The 20,604-nt window shown below is 36.2% G+C and overlaps 1 protein-coding gene across 9 annotated transcripts in view; it reads right to left on the bottom strand.

Moving 5' to 3' along the window:
* The window catches only part of ZMYM4 (zinc finger MYM-type containing 4), a 146,422-nt gene that overhangs the window by 4,214 nt on the left and 121,604 nt on the right, over positions 1-20,604 (bottom strand). For all 9 annotated transcript variants that reach the window (XM_053897647.1, XM_053897656.1, XM_053897664.1 and 6 more), the window contains 5 exons: positions 16,391-16,562; positions 16,118-16,213; positions 13,980-14,131; positions 3,632-3,743; positions 1,900-2,148 (listed from right to left, as the gene is read on the bottom strand). In XM_053897647.1, the coding sequence (XP_053753622.1) occupies positions 1,900-2,148; positions 3,632-3,743; positions 13,980-14,131; positions 16,118-16,213; positions 16,391-16,562 (781 nt within the window). The remainder of the gene's footprint in view (positions 1-1,899; positions 2,149-3,631; positions 3,744-13,979; positions 14,132-16,117; positions 16,214-16,390; positions 16,563-20,604) is intronic.

Genomic DNA, 20,604 nt, shown 5'->3' on the forward strand with positions numbered 1-20,604 from the left:
AACTTACTACCAATCTTGTCAAGCACCTCAACAGAAAGCGGAAATGTAACCTGAATGCCTCTCCCTCCCACAATTAATATTTATTAAGAGCACAAAATGGGTTATATATGAACAAAATGAAGGAGATAGGACATAGATATAATAATAGAGTTATATTTTCTAAAGAGACAGGGCAAATGACAAAAAAGTTAACACAAACATGAACATCACAATTATTCTTTATAGATTTTAGTTTCAGTGATTTTAAATGCTCACATTCAAAATATGTATTTCACTCTTATCCCAAGGAAGTAACAACTTGATTTTGGGAATTTCAGAACTTACAATTTTGGTCAAAATTGATACATTTAATTTCTAGTTCCATAATACATTAATTTTTTTAATGTTAAAAACAAACTATTACTTAATAGGCTTTTTTTGGAATGTAAGATAAACCTTCTACGAAAGTTGTCACTGCTGGTATTATTCTACTGTGTACAAAAGCAATACAGATCTTCCTTGACCACGATGGTGTTACAACCGGATACAGCCATCCTAAATCGAAAATGCATTTAATACATGTAACCTACTGAACACCATAGCTTAAACATGCTCAGAACACTTATACAGTCTACAGTTGGGCAAAATCTTCTAATACATATAATAAGCCTATTTTATAATAAAGTACTGACTATCTCATGTAAATGATTAAATACGATACTGAAAACTGAAAACACAGAATGGCTGAATGGGTGCAGAATGGCTGTAAGCATATGGGTTGTTTACCCTCGTGATCATGGGACTGACAGGGGGCTGCAGACTGCTGCTGTCAGCACCACAAGAGAGGATCATACTGTATTCCACTAGTTTGAGAAAATATCAAAAGTCAAAATTCAAAGCATAGTTTCTACTGAATGTATATCGCTTTCTCATGATTGTAAAGTTAAAAAATTATTAAGTCAAACTCCATCTGTATACTCTAGGCCAGGTTCTAAGGTTCTTCAGAAACAGATAGTTAATGTGAACTCAAAAGTGGTGCTCTGGTTAAAAAAAAAAAAAAAAAAAAGATTTAGAAACAGATTTAAAAATGAGGCAGGTTCCTTTTCCCTAGCAATTGGCCACTCTCTTGCCTCTAAATCAGTGATTCTGATCCTTAGCTGCAGATTTTAATTCCCTGGTAAGTTGTAAAATGCAAATTATTTGAGGGGCACCTGGGTGGTTCAGTCAGTTATGCGTCCGACTTGGATTCAGGTCATGATCTCACGGTTCACAAGTTTAAGCCCCGTGTCAGGTTCTCTGCTGTCAGTGCAGAGCCTACGTCAGATCCTCTCTCTCTGTCTCTCTGCCCCTCCCCCACTTGCACATTCTCTCTCTCTCTCTCTCTCTCTCTCAAAAATCAACAATTAAAAAAAAGAAAAGGAAAAATGCAAATTATTTGGGCTCTAATCTTGACCAATTAAATCAGAATTTCTAGTTTATTTATAATTTTTTTTAACGTTTATTTATTTTTGAGACAGAGAGAGACAGAGCATGAACAGGGGAGGAGCAGAGAGAGAGGGAGACACAGAATCCGAAACAGGCTCCAGGCTCTGAGCTGTCAGCACAGAGCCCGACGTGGGGCTCGAACTCACAGACCGTGAGATCATGACCTGAGCCAAAGTCGGACGCTTAACCGACCAAGCCACCCAGGCGCCCCCAGAATTTCTAGTTTAAAAGCCAATAAAAGTATAGGGAGGCAAGTGATTCCTCTCATTTTGTGGCAAGCCTTTAACCTAACCCTGACAATAAAAAAGCATCTAAATTTTAAATTAAAGTTACACTCTTCCAGAGTGTACAGAGTTTACAGTTACTCTTCTGTGATAAGTCTATCTGAATACCAACAGGGCTTCAAACGGAAATCTCACAAACTCCCCCACACACCTGGTTCTGACTCCTGCTTTTGTAAAGGTGGGAAGAACCTCAGATATGTCATCTTGGTGCTGTATTTCAGAGTCCTGGTCCGTCTCATCACATGGGCAAAGGAAAGCTTCAAGTGCTCAGTAACATTCTTGAGTTGAAAGTATTTGGTATTGAAGAAAAGGAGGGTGTTCAAGAGGACAATTGGTGAGTAAGCGCCCAGCTGTTTGCATTCCCACAAATGCTCTTCTTCAATGCGAGAAAACATGTAACCTGCACCAGAAGGAGGACAGAAGTAACAGTACTAAGCTCCTGCTAAACAGGACTAAATAATTTCTCCAGTTCTCAGACAGGAAGATATAAAGGAAATGACCAATTGCTCCCATCTTTCCCTGCTCCCTTATATGGAAAACCAAAAAAGGTACCGCAAAAGAAAAAAAGAAAAGATGTCTGTCTGAGGCAGACAGACACTGGGAGCAACCCCCTGAAACAGTTTTAATCTATTGTTATTTTAGACCAGGGTTTGGCAAACGTTTTCTATAAAGAGCCAGATGTAAATATTTTAAGTACTGTGGGCCATTCAGGCTCTGAACAACTTTGTTGTTATTGAAAATAAGGGGCGGCAGACAACACATAAACAAATAGGTGTGGCTATATACCAATTAAATTTATTTATACATACAAATATGAATTTTATATAATTTTCATTTACCACAAATTATTATTATCTTTACATTTTGTCCCGACCATTTTTAGCTCATGGACTATCCAAAAACAGGCAGCAGGCCAGATTAAGCAGTTTGTAGACTCCTGTTTGAGAGTATTAGGCTTACTGTTAACTGGTTCAGTTTTATTTTAGCTAAGAACATTAGAAGGCAGATAGTTCCCTCACTCCCTCACACTCCCTCGTATTGTAAATTTACATTAAGAGTAATTAATTCATGATGACTTTTATGGGATTTTTCTCGAAAAGCAGATGTCTTACAGAAGAATTAAGATGAGTATACTGTTAAATGTACACTCCTCATGTCAGCCCTTAAATGCAGGTCTTCCCTTATGTTCTCTGAACAATCCTCTTTGCTGCTGCTTATGCATTCTATTCCTGGGAGCCTAACCATAAACATGAATTTATTACTTCCAACTCTATCTCCCTAGCTGCCTCTTTGGATGCTAACTGCATCAAGCCACCACCCTACTCAGAATCCTTCAAAGTTGCTCTACAACCCAACCAAAGGGGCACAAATTCCTGAACATCACATTCAACCTCTCCATTCACAGCCAAGGAGCCTAAGACTAGGAGTAAATTAGGGAGCTGTCCAGCAACATATGGTCAAAGACAATGCAAGGATGAAGATTTAACTCTTGTAATAACCCATACAGGGTATTTATAATAAACTGCTGAAGAAGGACCACTGCTAACAGGTACAGTCTACAAGTAAAGTATGTGCCAGCTACTGGTATAGTGTGAAACTACACTACCAATATTGGACCAAAAATGGTTTCTAAGAAGTAAATACAACCTCCAGTTGTTGTTTTTTTTTTTTTATTTTCAATGGTATATACCTATACATACACTATGTAGAAGTTATAATTCTACTTAAATAATAAGCCAAAGACTTCCTCCTCAAAACTCCAAATATCTCATGAATCAAGACAGAAACATAAATGAACAGTTTATAAAAAGATAATCATAAAAATTAAGCAATTTAAGAATGCATATCAAGAAAAGAATCAAAATAAAAAATAAGCATCCTACCATTAGGAAGTATTGTAGGTTCCCATATTTTCAAGAGTTTGGTAAGTTCAATCATAAATCTGGAATAGGGCTCAGTAAAAATATTATCTATTCTACCATTTTCAAACAGGTACTACAAGAGAAAAAATGGAAACATATATGTTGATACAAAGAAAACACAAGTTTTTTTTTTTTTTAAGATTATTTTAAGGAATAAAGTTGACCCTTAATTTTTGCCGTTAACATCGTGAACCATTTTAAGAACACATCTTAAAATACCAGGATTCAAGCTATAAAGGTTCTTTTCTTTTTTTTTTTTTAAGTTTATTTATTTATTTTGAGAGAGATAGAGATAGCATGAATGGGGGACGGGCAGAGAGAGAGAGAGAGAGAGAGAGAGAGAGAGAGAGAGAGGCAGAGGCTGCCAGTGTGGAGACCAATATGGGGCTCAAACCTGTGAAGGCATGAGATCATGACCTGATCTGAAACCAAGAGTCAATGTTTAACCAACTGAGCCACCCAGGTCCCCCTATAAAGGTCCTTTTCATATGAACTGTCCTTGTCTCAAGCACTGAGCTTGCAAGGTAAAATTTTCTCAGTTCATAAAACTGATATACCAAAAATTGGTTCTGGTTTGGTATTTTCCAAATCCCTTTCGAATTCAAAGGATCTATCTGCAAATGTGTTCTCAGAAGTTTTTGGGTTTTTTAGCACAGTTACAAGATCCCTTCCTGAAATAATATAGTTAGCTAGTGTCAGGTGACCTGAGGATAGCCAAATTTTAAACCACAGCTCTCAACTCTCTACCCCACAACCCAGACTTCAAAAAGTTCAAGTCTAATTATAGGATGTAAAAATATGCTAATTATAACCATCAAGAACCATATCACAGAATGGGGAAACAAGAAACAGTTTGGGTAAACTACTGTTAAAAAATATCTTGAAGGTGCAGGGCAGGTCAGATGAAATCACTCAGGGAAATACAACACAAGGTATAATTACATGCTTAAAATCTTTTGGTGTTTTTTATGATTTGGGATTTCTAATTTATTTATCTATGGATATTTTGGTTTTCTGCTTTTCTAGCCAATGTATGACCTGGAGAAAAATTGTATTGCCAGTCAAATCTTGTTCTGGCTAATAAAAATTATATACCATTTCAACATGCATTTCTATAGGCCTCTTCAAAGGCAATTCATGCCACTGCCAGATTATAGTTTTATTGTTGAGAAGTGTTCATCTTTTTCTTCTTTTAAAGTTATTTTCACAATGTAAGTATATTACATCTTCATTATGGAAAAAGTTTAAAATACAGAAAACATGGAAGAATGACATGCTCCCAACTCACTAAACATCAGAAACACACAGAGTTGAGTTTTATACATTTACTCAAACATATGAGTACATATAAAATCCATGTTTTTTAAATTACTTCCCCCTTAGATCAGGAACACGACAAAACTGCCTGTTCTTGCCACTTTCATAATTGTACTTGAAGTCGTAGCCAGAGTAAGCAGGCAGGAAAAACAAATAAAAGGCATTCAGACAGGAAAGGTCCTAAGGAGTAAAAATATCTCCATTTACAAATGACACAAGCCTATATAGGGACAATTCTAAAGAATACACACATACACGCACACACACACACACACAAAATTGTTATTAGAGTTAATAAATGAATTCAGCAAAGGATACAAGCAACACAAAAATCACTTGCAATGAATAATCCAAAAAGGAAATTAAGAAAACAATTCAATTTACAATCGTATTGTAAAGAATACTCAAGAATAAATTCAACAAAGGAGGTACATGACTTATACACCTAAAGGTAGAAAAAAACAAAAATTAAAAAAAAAAACTGCTAAGAAATTAAAGACCTAAGTAAAACATCTCATATTCATGGATCTGAAGATAATATTGTTAAAATGGAAAAATTCCCCAAAGCACTCTAAAGATTCAGTACAATCCTAATCAAAATCTCAATGGCTTTTTTTTTTCTTGCATAAAGGGAAGGAAAGGCCAATCCCAAAATTCGTATGGAATTACAAGGAACCTCAAATCACCAAACAAATCTTGAAGAATCATACTTCCTATTTCAAAATTTATTACAAAGCAACAGTAATCAAAATAGCATGTATCACCATAGGAATAACAATATAGACCAATGTATCAGAATTGAAAGTCCAAAATAAACACATAAATTTAGTCAAATGTTTTTCAATAAGGATGTCAAGACTGTTCAATAAAGAGACAACAGTCTCTTCAATAAACGGTGGTAGGAAAACTGGATATCCACATATACAGTTATCCCTAAGTCAGATGTATCCCTACCTTACGTGAGATATAAAACTGAATTCAAAATGGATCAGTGACTTAAACATAAGAACTAAAAGCCATTGGGGCGCCTGGGTGGCGCAGTCGGTTAAGCGTCCGACTTCAGCCAGGTCACGATCTCGCGGTCCGTGAGTTCGAGCCCCGCGTCAGGCTCTGGGCTGATGGCTCGGAGCCTGGAGCCTGTTTCCGATTCTGTGTCTCCCTCTCTCTCTGCCCCTCCCCCGTTCATGCTCTGTCTCTCTCTGTCCCAAAAATAAATAAAAAACGTTGAAAAAAAAAATTTAAAAAAAAAAAAAAAAGAACTAAAAGCCATAAACTTAAAAGAACACATAGAGGTAAATCTTTATGAACTTGAACTTGACAATGGATTCTTAGATGATGACACCAAAAGCACAAGCAACAGAAAAAATAAACTGAACTTCATCAAAATCCAAAATTTCTGTTCCTCAAAGTACATTACCAAGAAGACTGAAAAGAAAACTCAGAGACTAAGAAAAAATATTTGCAAATCACATATCTGTCAGAGTTTAATATCCAGAATACATAAGGAAATCCTACAACTCAACAACAAAAAAACAAACAACAAATTAAGAAATGGAGCAAAGGACTTAAATATTTATCCAAAGAGGATACACAAATGGCCAACAAATACATGAAAAAATGTTCAGTGACATTAGTCATTAGGAAAATGCAAATCAAAACCATAATGAGATACTACCTCATACCCATCAGATAACTTTAAAAAAAAAAAGGAAATTAACAAACATTGCGAGAATGGAGAGAACAGACCCTTTGTACACTGCTGCTGGCAACATAAATGGTGCAGTCACTGTGGAAACTGTTTTGGTGGCTCCTCAACAAGCTTATCATGGAGTTCCTATTTGACCATGTGGTTCTACTGGTAGGCACAGACCCAAAAGAAAAGAGACGTTCAAACAAAAATTTGTACATGAATGTTCACAGTATCATTCACTGTTTGTAATAACCAAAAGGTAGAAATAACTCAAATGTCCACAAACAGATGGATAAGAAAAATGTGGTATATCCAAAAATGAAATAATTCAGCCATAAAAAGGTACTGATTCATGCTACACAGGTTAAACCTGGAAGAAGCCAGACACAAAAGGCCACATGATTGTATAATTCTATTTATATGATATATCCAGAACAAGGAAATCCACAGAGATAGAAAGCAGACTCATGGTTGCCAGGGACTAAGCAGAGGAAGTAATAGGGAGTGGCTGCTTAATGGGTTATGAGATTTCCAGTTAGGAAAACACAGTGATATTTTGGAAAACACAGTGATGACAACTGCATACCATCATGAATGCACTTAAGGACACTGAACTGTACATTTTAAAATGGTGAGCTTTATAATATGTGTATTTTGCCACAATATAAATAAATATTGCACAACACATAGTCGTGCAAGTTACTTTAAAAATATGTCTCTTGGGGGCGGGCACCTGGGTGACGCAGTCGGTTAAGGGTCCAACTTCTGCTCAGGTCATGGCCTGGTGGTTCACAATTTCCAGCCCCATGTCAGGCTTTTTGCTGATAGCTCAGAGCCTGGAGCCTGCTTCAGCTTCTACATCTCCCTCTCTGGCCCTCACCCACTCAACACACTCTCTCTCTCTCAAAAGCAAATAAACCTTAAAAAAACTTTTTTCAATGTATCTCTAAGAGTTTTCCATGCAAAAATGTGTAAGAGCAATTCATTGCTTTTTAACTATTGTATGATATTTAACAGTACAGACATATTATAGTTGATTGAACATTACTGTTTTAATGAACACTTAGGTGGTTTCCAATTTTTTGCTGTTGAAAACAACGTTATAATAAAAATACCAGTCTATGTACATGTGTGCATTTCTTGGGGAAGAAATACTGATCAATGGATTTGCTACACTGAAGAACCTACAAGCATATTTTTTAAATGTTTATTATTTTTGAGGGAGAGACAGACTGTCTGTGGGGGAGGGGCACAGAGGGAGACACAGGATTAGGAACAGGTTCCAGGCTCTGAGCTGTCAGTACAGAGCCCGATACAGGGCTCGAATCATGAACCGAGAGATCATGATCTGAGCCGAAATCAGATACTTAACCACCCAGGTGCCCCGAATCTACATGCATTTAAAGTTTTATTTGCCACATCAACTTGCCCTCTGAAAAGGCCTCCAACAGTAGTATGTTTTCATTAATACTTGGTATTATTGAACTTCTCAACCTTTCAATTTTTAATCAGTTTAATGGGTGACATTTTTCCTTGATTATAGTTAAGTAGTAACCTTTTACATCAGGGAGATAGTCCAACACAATGATCTTAAGAAGGGACTCTGAAAATAAATTACCTGGATTCACATCCTGGCCCTGCCACTTACTACATTTGAAGCCTTAAACAATACTTTAACTCACTGTGCCTCAACAGAAAATGGTGATAACAGTCCTTATGTATCAGAGGGGGCACGCTAACAAGTGAATGAGTTAATATATGAAATAAGCTTAAATTAATAATACACACAGCATACACAGTAAATGATTGTTAGACATTCCTAACACAGTTTGCCTGTTAGCTGTATGTTAATTTTGTTATTTGCCTATTTGTTTCTTTTTGCCAATTCCCCTTCTCAGCTAATGTTAACAGTGGTGGTACAGGTGTTGATATTATGGTTGGGTTTAATTTATTTCTTTACATTTTAATGTATTTTCAAAATTCTTTACACTTAGCATAACCATTTTTATAATCAGGAAAGAAAACAAAACAGGAAGCACATCTAAGATGTGAGCTTAAGTTACATTTTAAAATTCCTTATGGTTAAGGAAAGTTTATTTCTTGTCAGAACTGGTAAAAGGTTTACAGTATTTACTTCCTATCACCTATAGGTAAATATTGTTAACTTATAACCTCTTTTTAATAGCATTATTATAAAAATCATTTATTAATATAAACAGGATAAATACACTAGAAAAAACTTTTTATAAGATTATGATTTGTCTCACAAATTAGAGTATATTTTATAGATAGCAGAGTATCTGGTATGTAAAGCAGTTTGTGACTGAAATCACAGCAATGGCCATGCATTTTGATTATGTTCAAGTCGGAAGATGAATCACTGCCACAATATTTCTTACTCCTTGACACCTGCACTGATAAAATATGAAAATGTTTTTAGATCCATGATATCATAAACTCTAAAAGTTCAGAAAGTGTTCAGAATCTTCAAAATTTTTACCTAACCAAAATGCATGTGTGGTACATAGTAGGTGCCCAATACATTTTCATTGAAAGAGCCTATAAAATTCCTCTCATGTGTTGACTTTCTTTTTTGTTTTCTTTTATTTTTATTTTAGAGACAGAGTGCATGTGGAGGAGGGGGGAGGGAGGAAGGGAGGGGGGGAGAGAGAGAGAGAGAGAGAGAGAGACAGACAGACAATTGGAGAGAGAGAAAGAGGGAAAGAGGGGGAGAAGGGGAGGGGGAGAGGGAGGAGAGAGAGAGAGGGAGAAAATACCTTAAGTAGTGAGCATGGGGCTCAATCCCACAACCCTGGGATCATGACCTGAGCTGAAATGAAGAGTTGTATGTTCAACCAACTGAGCCACCAAGGCACCCCTTGTATGTTGATTTTAAAAACATCTTTTACAATCTAGAAATTGTATCAAAATATAATGGGAACAATATTTTAATAACAAAGGTGCTATTTTGATTCTGTGGGGAAAATGAATGCTACCTGTGTAACTAGATAACCCATCATAAATGTTATTCATCTGAAATGTGTATCATGCACAAAAATGAATTCTGGATGTATTAAAGATGTCAATCTAAAAAGTATGTATTTTATTTATTTATTTATTTATTTATTTTAAACGTTTATTTATTTTTGAGACAGAGAGAGACAGAGCATGAACAGGGAGGGGCAGAGAGAGAGGGAGACACAGAATCCGAAACAGGCTCCAGGCTCTGAGCTGTCAGCACAGAGCCCGACGCGGGGCTCAAACTCACGGACCGTGAGATCATGACCTGAGCCGAAGTCGGACGCTTAACCGACAGAGCCACCCAGGTGCCCCAAAAGTATGTATTTTAGAAAGAAATCTATGAGAATTTAAATTTAAACACATAAGTAGGAAGACCATCCTAAGCAACACAGAAAAATCAGGAATTATAAAATAAATGCATATTATTAAACTGTGTAAAAAGGAAAGCTTTCTGAATGGCAAAACAAAACTGAAAGGCAAATATACACTAGAAAAATTTAACTCAAGCACTTAGAGTTCATATCCCCAACATAAAAGAGATCCTATGGAAAGAAAGGAAAATCCAAATGACCAACAGCATACAAAGACATACTACTTCATAAAATTGTAAAATAAAAATTGGAGCCACCAGATGCCATTTTTTTTAATCCATCAGAATAATAAATAGTAAAAAGAGTAGTGGTAAGGAGAATTCAAGAAATGGGCGCACACAACACTGCTGGTAAGACTGTTAATTACTATAATCATTCTGGAAAGTTATCTGAAAACATCTTAAAATTAGAGAAATCTATATATGTTTTAACCTAAAAAAAAAAAGCCCCAGTTCATCAGGTATGCAAACAAAATATTTACTGAAACACTGTTTATAAGAATAAGGGGGGAATACGGACTTCAAGCTGTACTACAAAGCTGTAATCATCAAGGCAGTATGGTACTGGCACAAAAACAGACAGATCAATGGAACATAACAGAAATGGACTCACAAACGTATGGCCAACTAATCTTTGACAAAGCAGGAAAGAAGAGCCAATGGAATAAAGACAGTCTCTTCAGCAAGCGGGGCTGGGAAAACTGGACAGTGGCATGCAGAAAAATGAACCTGGACCACTTTCTTACACCATACACAAAAATAAACTCAAAATGGATGAAAGACCTAAATGTAAGACAGGAAGCCATCAAAATCCTCAAGGAGAAAGCAGGCAAAAACCTCTTTGCCCTTGGCTGCAGCAACTTCTTACTCAACATGTCTCCAGAGGCAAGGGAAACAAAAGCAAAAGTGAACTATTGGGACCTACCTCATCAAAATAAAAAGCTTCTGCACAGTAAAGGAAACAATCAGCAAAACTAAAAGGCAACCGACAGAATGGGAGAAGATATTTGCAAATGACATATGAGATAAAGGATTAGTATCCAAAATCTATAAAGAACTTATCAAACTCAACATCCAAAAAACAAATAATCCAGTGAATAGATGGGCAAAAGACGGGAATAGACACTTCTCCAAAGAAGACATCCAGATGGCCAACCGACACATGAAAAAACGCTCAACATCACTCATCAGGGAAACAAATACAAATCAAAACCACAATGAGATACCACCTCACACCTGTCAGAATGGCTAACATTAACAACTCAGGTAACAACAGATGTTGGCAAGGATGTGGAGAGAGAGGATCTCTTTTGCACTGCTGGTGGGAATGCAAGCTGGTGCCGCCACTCTGGAAAACAGTATGGTGGGTGCCTGAGTGGCTCAGTTGGTTAAATGGAAAACAGTATGGAGATTCCTCAAAAAATTAAAAATAGAACTACCCTATGACCCAGCAATTGCACTACTAGGTATTTATCCAAGGGATACAGGTGTGCTATTTCAAACGGACATATGCACCCCAATGTTTATAGCAGCACTATCAACAACAGCCAAAGTATGCAAGGAGCCCAAATGTCCATCATGGATAAATGGATAATGAATGGATAAAGAAGATGTGAGATATATATATATGTATATGTATATGTATACATATATGTACATATACATATATATATGTATATATATATACATACATACACACACACACAAACACACACATGAAGTATTAAACGGCAGTCAAAAAGAATGAATTCTTGCCATTTGCAACTACGTGGATGGAACTAGAGGGTAGCTAGAACTAGAGGGAACTAGAGGGTAAGCGAAATTAGAGAAAGACAACAATCATATGACTTCACTCATATGAGGACTTTAAAGATACAAAACAGATGAACATAAGGGAAGGAAATCAAAAATAAAATAAAAACAGGGAAGGGGACAAAACATAAGAGACTCAAATGTGGAGAACAAACAGAGGGTTACTGAGGGGTTGTGGGAGGGGGGATGAGCTAAATGGCTAAATGGGTAAGGGACATTAAGGAATCTACTCCTGAAATCACTTTTGCACTATATAACTAACTTGAATGTAAATTAAAAAAAAAAAAAAAAAAATTAAAAAAAAAAAAAAGAAGGGGGGAATAACCTGAATGTACAAAAGAAAAAATGGTGAATAACTGGTATATTCATACTCTGCAGTATTATGCAGCTTTCTGTATAAAGGAAGAAACTTCATTTATATTCATCTGGAGGGACAAACAGATTGGAAAAAATAAGCTGCAGGGGTGCCTGGGTGATTCAGGAGATTAAGCATTGGACTCTTGATTTCAGCTCACGTCATGATCTCATGGTTCATGAGATTGAAACCTCCATCAGGCTCTACACTGACAGAGCAGAGCCTGCTTGGGATTCTCTCTCTCTCTCTCTCTGTCTCTCTCTCTCTCTGCCCCTCCCCTGCTTGTGTGCATACTCTCTCTCTCAAAATAATAAACATTTAAATTTAAAAAGAAGTAAGCTGAAAAAAATGTGTATGGTATGAGCTCTATTTGGCTAAACAGTAGGCAAAACAAGAATAAATGTATAAATGCATAAATGCATAATGCATAAGAATAAATGCATAAATGTATAGCACAGAAGAAGGTACATGAATGACAGATGTTACAATACTGGTTACCTCAGAGACTGGGAATGGAAGTAGATAAAATTTTCCTTAAATGCCTCACTGTTTTAACAATTACAGTGAGCACAAACTACTTTTATAATTAAAAAATAAACTTTAAGAATAAATGCCTAAATAAAAGAACCCACCTCCCCCATCATACAACTGGAAGAAAATTTGGCAAACAGAGAAAAGTCAACAATACCCAGGGCACTACCACCCTAAGACGATAACCACGATAACTGCTGTCAACATTTTTTTGGTGCATTTCATTTTACTATGTATTTATATGATTGGGTTTTAAATCACTGTGTGTTAACATGTATTCGTACTCTCATTTTGTTCATTTAGTGCTTTAATATTAATATTTTTATGTTACTAGAAGTTACTTTGTAAACAATTTTTATTGGTTATGTAATATACTTTATAAATATACTATAATTTACTTAAACATAACACTCTATCTAGCTTTGATATAAACATAACACTAATATCTAGCTTTGACAGACTCCCAAAAAGGGAATTACTTGGTGAAAGAGTATGAATATTTGGTGTGCTGGATGGCTCAGTTGGTTGAGCGTCCTACTTTGGCTCAGGTCACGATCTCGCGGTTCGTGGGTTCGAGCCCTGCGTCGGGCTCTGTGCTGACAGCTCGGAGCCTGGAGCCTGCTTCACAGTCTCTTTCTCTCTCTGTCCTTCCCTTGCTCACATTCTCTCTCTCTCTCTCTCTCTCTCTCTCTCTCAAAAATGAATAAACGTTAAAAAAATTTAAAAGTATGAACATTCAAAAATATTCCTGAAACATATGTTCAAATGTATACTAATTATCACTAGCTATGAAGGCAAATCCCCTCCTCATAGAAGTCCTATCAACAATAAGTGTTACAATTATTTTATTCTTGCTAATGTGATAGACAAAAAATGGTAACCTGTTATTTTAATATGCATTTAAAGTACATACATATATATACATATTCACCTATATTACTTTTTTGTGAATTGGCTATTCTTGCCTTTTTTGTCCATTTAATAATTAAATGCACCATCCTCATTTTCTGTTATTCTACAAAGAGTCTCAATTTGGCTTACAAAAGACTATATGATCAAGACTTTTAAATCAGGGTCAGTGGTTCATTAAGAACAGAATATAAAAGTAACACCAAACAACCAATACACTCTATAGTTTTTCAGTTTGAATCATAAGTTCTATGAGAATTATTAAAAATGCAATACATTTTAGAACAATTACTGAATTTGATACCTGCTGAATTCCAAGGCACAAGTATAAGATACTGTCTGGATCATATTTTTCACCATTTGGTCTCCGCACCTCTTGGATAAACTGGCATAAACCCAAACTCAACTCAGCAAAAGTGCAGGACAGAATATCTTCCTTCAGCTTGATAGAACGGACTATGGAAAGGTAGAAAACATCTGAAATATTAACTTATAAGAAACACAGTAACACAACTTTATTCACTAAAAAACACTGACCACTAATGTGCCCCCAGGCATTGCAGTGAACACTGGTGAATACATGGATTACAGACAAATCCAGCTCTCAGGGCTTTTTCAATTAAAGAAATGAAAACAATGTAGTACCAGGTGCTATGACAGAGGTTTTATTTAAGAAGGATTCTAGGAAAGCAAATAAGGAACATCCAACAGGGAAGGGTCAGGTGAGATTCTGGAGGATGTGATACTAATGCCAGACCTTGAAAGGTGAAGAATTACACAGGTGAATAAAGAATTCCAATCTGAGGATGTAAAAAATGTTCCCAAAGCGTATTCCACAAAATACTAGCAATATGAGAGCTGGACAAACTCGGGTTTCTAAGATCTGATAAATTTGGAAAACAGCAGCATATTATATTTGCCTCTAAAGAATTCACATTGGTATATAAAAGGTTTATGAAAGGTTCTGGGAATATCTGCATTAAAATGCTGTTTAACTTTCTCTAACTCAGATTTATGTGCATATAGAACACTTAAATAACATATAAAAATGTCATGTCCTTAGAAATGCTGGAATACACAAAAAATGAAAAGGTTCAGGGGATTTAGATGTACCGGAGAAAATCAAGAAGGGCAGATGGAAGCAGATCATGGTAAACCTCACATAGCATATTAAGGCTTTGAAATCAACTAAGAACTGAATTAATTTTGGGAGTTACCCAATTTGATTTGTAGAGATACTACTTCAGTAGAGATCCTGCTTCAATTCAGATTAGAATTGAAACACTCTTTCTAGTCACTGCTCATCTATATTGAGACAAGACTGCATGTTTGCAAAGATACACTTGAGTTCCCCTGAAATGATTTTGCAAAAGGTAAAAGTGGTGGCTCAGAGGGCAAGGGCCATGATTGACCTTTTCACCAAAGCACCTAACCACTATGTCTACTAACCACCTAGCACATAAATTCAGTAAGTATTTTTTTGATGAACGAGTAGCAAAAATGAGTAGGCATCCCCTGTGGCTATTGCATTTAGGGCTGGTAGTCTAATATAGTATTACCTCTTCATTCTCATTATCCTTCTTTCTTTTTTAAAACAAAGAGTGCTGTGGCTCAAAGTGGTTGGTAAAGGGACCAATAAACCTCCATAAGAGGAGTATACTTATATCACTCTGTAGAGATTACACTTGATCTGTAGGAACTGAATGAGTCACAGACCACAGCAGCCACTAACTAAAAGCCAGCAGGATAGACTGAGGTGAAGCCAAGAGTGCATGCAACTACTCAGTTGTTAGATAGAAGGTATAGTTGGAAAGAGGCAAAAAAAATCTAGTGACAAGGACATACTCATCCGTTCCTGCCCTATCTCATTCCACAAAGATTATAGTAAGTATATTACATAAAACAAAGATAATAAAAAAGGAAAATATAAAATGAAAACAAAAGTTTAGAATAGGAATTTCCAAACCAAGGCAGGGGGAGTGGGGGAGTTAATGTGGGCTCTAAAATTATACACTGTTGTTCTACGTGAAGTGTTTATTGGGTTCCAAATTTCCCAGCACCCAGTCTCACAGAGCTTGTTACTAGGAAAAATTTCTACAGAAGAGGCAAGGCTTTTCCAGGTACTTTTCTTAACACCAACACCAACAACAGAAGTTCCATGTGGGTTAGGTTACAGATACAGGGCTCAAGAAGGCAGATTTGAGCCACCCTCATAGTGTTGGAAAAAGGAACAAAATTCCTCATATTTGCATAATGAAATCATGCCCGTACAACCTTACCTTTATAGAGCTTGTGCTCTTTATAACTGAGAGTAGGATATTAATTTCTCTCTTTTACCATAAGACTTCAAATATTAAATATTCCATTTACAAATTTACAATTGACAATAATATTAAAAGTGATTCAGAAAATTCAGATTACAAGCAGAGAAATGATTTTTACCTCTACAGCCTGGCTCTGAGGATTCTTGAGAGAGTACATGGTCTTGAGCACTTCCTAAAGGGTCAGAACATGGGCTAGATGCAGCATGTTCAACACCTGACAAGGTGAAAAAAGAAATAAGAAGTTAAATAAAAATGGGAAAAATTTTAAGGTAGGACAAAACCAAAGTTTTATGGGATTTTTGACCTAGTATGCATCCCTTTTGTGTAGATTAATGACTTGCACTCTATCCTCCCAACCACCTTAAGATACAAATTCATGCTGTGTATTTACCGCCACATTTCAGATCCCCCTGATCTTCCTTGGCATTTTTCCACTGAACCCAGTTCTTCCAGGCATTTACCCCGTACATGTATTTCAGTGTCATCCCAGACACTGAGCACCCCTGAAAGGCTCCTTGAATAAGACTTCTGGGCTCCACAGCCACTATAGACTTCTTCCGTCCCTGTAAGAATTCCAAAAATTTATAAAATATAACATTTAGTTTCGAATCTTTAAGAAACAAGCTCTCAAAGAGAGAAGGGAATAAATTTACAGAATATGCAATTTTTATTAGATCCTAAAGATTCAGAATTCTTAAAGCTAGAAAAAAGAAGCTTTAGAGATTAATCCAATCCATATGGGAAAAGAAAAAAAGAGAGTTAAATGCAGAACTGTAATGATTACTAACACTTAAATACTCACTATATTCCAGATACTGGACCTACCCAGTGAGGTATGAACAACCATTTTTACCATTCAGGTCTATTTCATGAAAAACAAGAGTAGATCATATTCTGGGATAAAAAACAAGCCTCCATAAATTCTCTAACTATAATCAAGTTAAACTAGATACCAGTAGTGGAACAATATTAAGAAAATGCTCAAAAATTGGAAATTAACCAACACATTTATAAATACTCATGGTCAAAGAAGAAACCACAAATGCAATTAGAAAATATTTTGAACGTCAGTGAAAACAAAAACCAAGCATTTTTTTCCCACAGTGCTAAAGCTTACAATGACATTTATAGTATTAAAATGTGTCTATGAAAAATAAGTCTAAAATCAATAATCTAAGCTTTATCTTAAGAAACTAGAAAAAGTTGGGGCGCCAGGGTGGCTCAGTCGGTTAAGCGTCCAACTTCGGCTCAGGTCATGATCTTGCGGTCCGTGAGTTCGAGCCCCGCGTCGGGCTCTGTGCTGACTGTTCAGAGCCTGGAGCCTGTTTCACATTCTGTGTCTCCCTCTCTCTCTGACCCTCCCCCGTTCATGCTCTGTCTCTCTCTGTCTCAAAAATAAATAAACGTTAAAAAAAAAAAGAAACTAGAAAAAGTAGACCACATTAAAACCCAAAGTAAGAAAAATAAAAGAAATAATAAAAGGGCACACTCATAGGGAAATACAAATCAAAACCACAATGAGATGCCACCTTACACCTGTCAAAATGGCTAACATTAACAACTCAGGCAACAACAGATGTTGGCGAGGATGAAGAGAAAGAGGATCTCTTTTGCGTGGTCAGTGGGAATGCAAGCTGGTGCAGCCACTCTGGAAAACAGGATGGAGGTTCCTTAAAAAACTAAAAATAGAACTACCTTACAACCAAGGAATTACACTATTAGGTATTTATCCAAGGGATACAGGTGTGCTGTTTTGAAGGGGCACATGCACCCCCATGTTTATAGCAGCACTATCAACAATAGCCAAAGTATGGAAAGAGCCCAAATGTCCATCGATGGATGAATGGATAAAGAAGATGTGGTATATATATACAATGGAGTATTACTTGGCAATCAAAAAGAATGAAATCTTGCCATTTGCAACTGCATGCAAGGAACTGGAGGGTATTATGCTAAGTGAAATTAGTCAGAGAAAGACAAAAATCATATGACTTCACTCATATGAGGACTTTAAGAGACAAAACAGATGAACATAAGGGAAGGGAAACAAAAATAATATAAAAACAGGGAGGCAGACAAGAGACTCATAAATATGGAGAACAAACTGAGGGTTACTCGAGGGGTTGTGGGAGAGGGGATGGGCTAAATGGGTAAGGGGCACTAAGGAATCTACTCCTGAAATCACTGTTGTATTATATGCTGATTTGGATGTAGACTAAAAAAAAATAAAATTAAAAAAAAAAAAATATATATATATATACACATATATATATATGTGTGTATATATATATATATATATATATATATATATATATATGAATAAATATGTCAGAAGAAAGTAAGGTACATCCCACAAATGCAAACTTAGCTTATCATTCAAAAAATTAATATGTATCATCATTTTTAAATTTCTTCTTAAGTTTATTTTGAGAGAGAACACATGCACAAGCAAGGGGAGGGGCAGAGGAAGCATGAGAGAGAATCCCAAGCAGGTTCTCCACTGTCAGTGTGGAGCCCAGCATGGGGCTTGAACTCACAACTCAAACTCAAAAAATGAGATCATGACATGAGCCGAAATCAAGAGTCAGATGCTTAACACACAGAGCCACCCAGGTGCCCCTGTATGTCATCATTTTAATAGACTCAAAAAGAAAAACCAGATGATCATTGCAATAAATACAAGAGAACCACCTGACAAAATTCAACAACACAATCATGATAAAAATTCTCAGCAAATTAAAAACAGAAGAGAACTTCCTGGACCTGACAGAGGACAACTAGGAGAAACCCACAAGTAATATCATACTTAATACTGTAAGACTGAGGGGCACCTGGCTGGCTCATTGGGTAGAGCGTGTCACTCTCGATCTTGGGATCATGAGTTCGAGCCTCATGTTCAGTGTAGACATTACGTAAAAATAAAATCTTTAAAAAACAACACTGCAAGATTGAACACTTGTCCTAAGATTAAGAATAGACATGAAGACCTGCTTTTACCACTAATATTCAACATTGTACTAAAGAGCCTATCTAGTGCAATATATCCAAAAATAAATAAATTAATTAAATTAAATTAAAAATAAATAAGTAAGTAAAATAATAGAGGCATTAAGATTAGAAAGGAAAGAGTAAAACAATCTTTTTTTTTTTTTTAACATTTATTCATTTTTGAGAGAGAGATAGAGCATGAGTGGGGATAGGCAGAGAGAGAGGGAGACACAGAATCTGAAGCTGGCTCCAGGCTCTGAGTTGTCACCATAGAGCCCAATGCAGGGCTCGAACTCATGATTTAGATCATTACCTGAGCCAAAGTCGAACGCTTAGCCAACTGAGCCACCCAGGCACCCCAAGAGTAAAACAATTTTTATTCGCAAATAATATGATTGTCCACGTAGAAAAGTCTAAAGATTTTGATTGAGCAAAATCACAATACATAAACTCTATACAGAAAAAGTAATCTCTATCTTTATATGACAATGAGGAATATTAGAAAATGAAATTAAAAATAATACTGCTGGGGCGCCTGGGTGGCTCAGTCGGTTAAGCGTCCGACTTCGGCTCAGGTCATGATCTCGCAGTCCGTGAGTTCGAGCCCCGTGTCGGGCTCTGTGCTGACAACTCAGAGCCTGGAACCTGTTTCAGATTCTGTGTCTCCCTCTCTCTCTGACCCTCCCCCGTTCATGCTCTGTCTCTCTCTGTCTCAAAAATAAATAAACGTTAAAAAAAAAATAAAAAAAAATAATAATAATAATACTGCTTGGGGCACCTGGTGGCTCAGCTGGTTAAGTGTCCAACTTTGGCTCCGGTCATGATCTCACAGTTCATGAGTATGAGCCCTGAATCGGGGTCACTGCTGTCTGCACAGAGCCTGTTTCGGATCCTCTGACCCCTCTCTCTCTGCCCCTCCCCTGCTCATGTGCAAGCTCTCTCTCTCTCTCTCTCTCTCTCTCTCAAAAATAAACATTAGAAAATTTTTAAATAAAAATAATACTTAACACAGGGTCAAAATAAATTTTAAACACTTATTAGATAAAAAGTATGAGACTTGAACAATAAAACATATAAAACATTGCTAAGAAAAATTAAAGATGACCTAAATAAAGGAGAAAAACATAATCTTCATAGATTGAACAGCTCGAAATTGCAATTTTATGCAAATTGATCTTTGGATTCAGAACAGCCCCAAATTTCCAGCAGTCTTTTTTATAAAAATTGGCAAGTGATTCTAAAATTTATATGGATATACGAATGACAATTTTGAAAATGAACAACAATGTTGGAGGACTTATACTCCTGATTTCAACACTCACTGTAAAGCTACAATAATCAAAACAGTTGGTACTGTATTAAAATACACATATAAATCAATGCAGAATACAGTTTCAGAAACAGACGGACATATATACAGTTGGCTGATGTTAATAGAAGTATAATTCAATAAGGAAAAGGACAGCATTTTCCCAGATGGTACTAAAACAGTGGGACACCACATACAAAAAATAACCTTGACGCTTGCCTGAACTCATATATAAAAATCATCTTAAAATGAATCAGAGACACATAAAATCTAAAATATAAAACCAGAAGAAAACATAAGATAATATC

The sequence above is a fragment of the Panthera pardus genome, unplaced genomic scaffold (genome assembly GCF_024362965.1).
Source record: "Panthera pardus isolate Hobbes unplaced genomic scaffold, ASM2436296v1 HiC_scaffold_11, whole genome shotgun sequence".
NCBI lineage: Eukaryota > Metazoa > Chordata > Mammalia > Carnivora > Felidae > Panthera > Panthera pardus.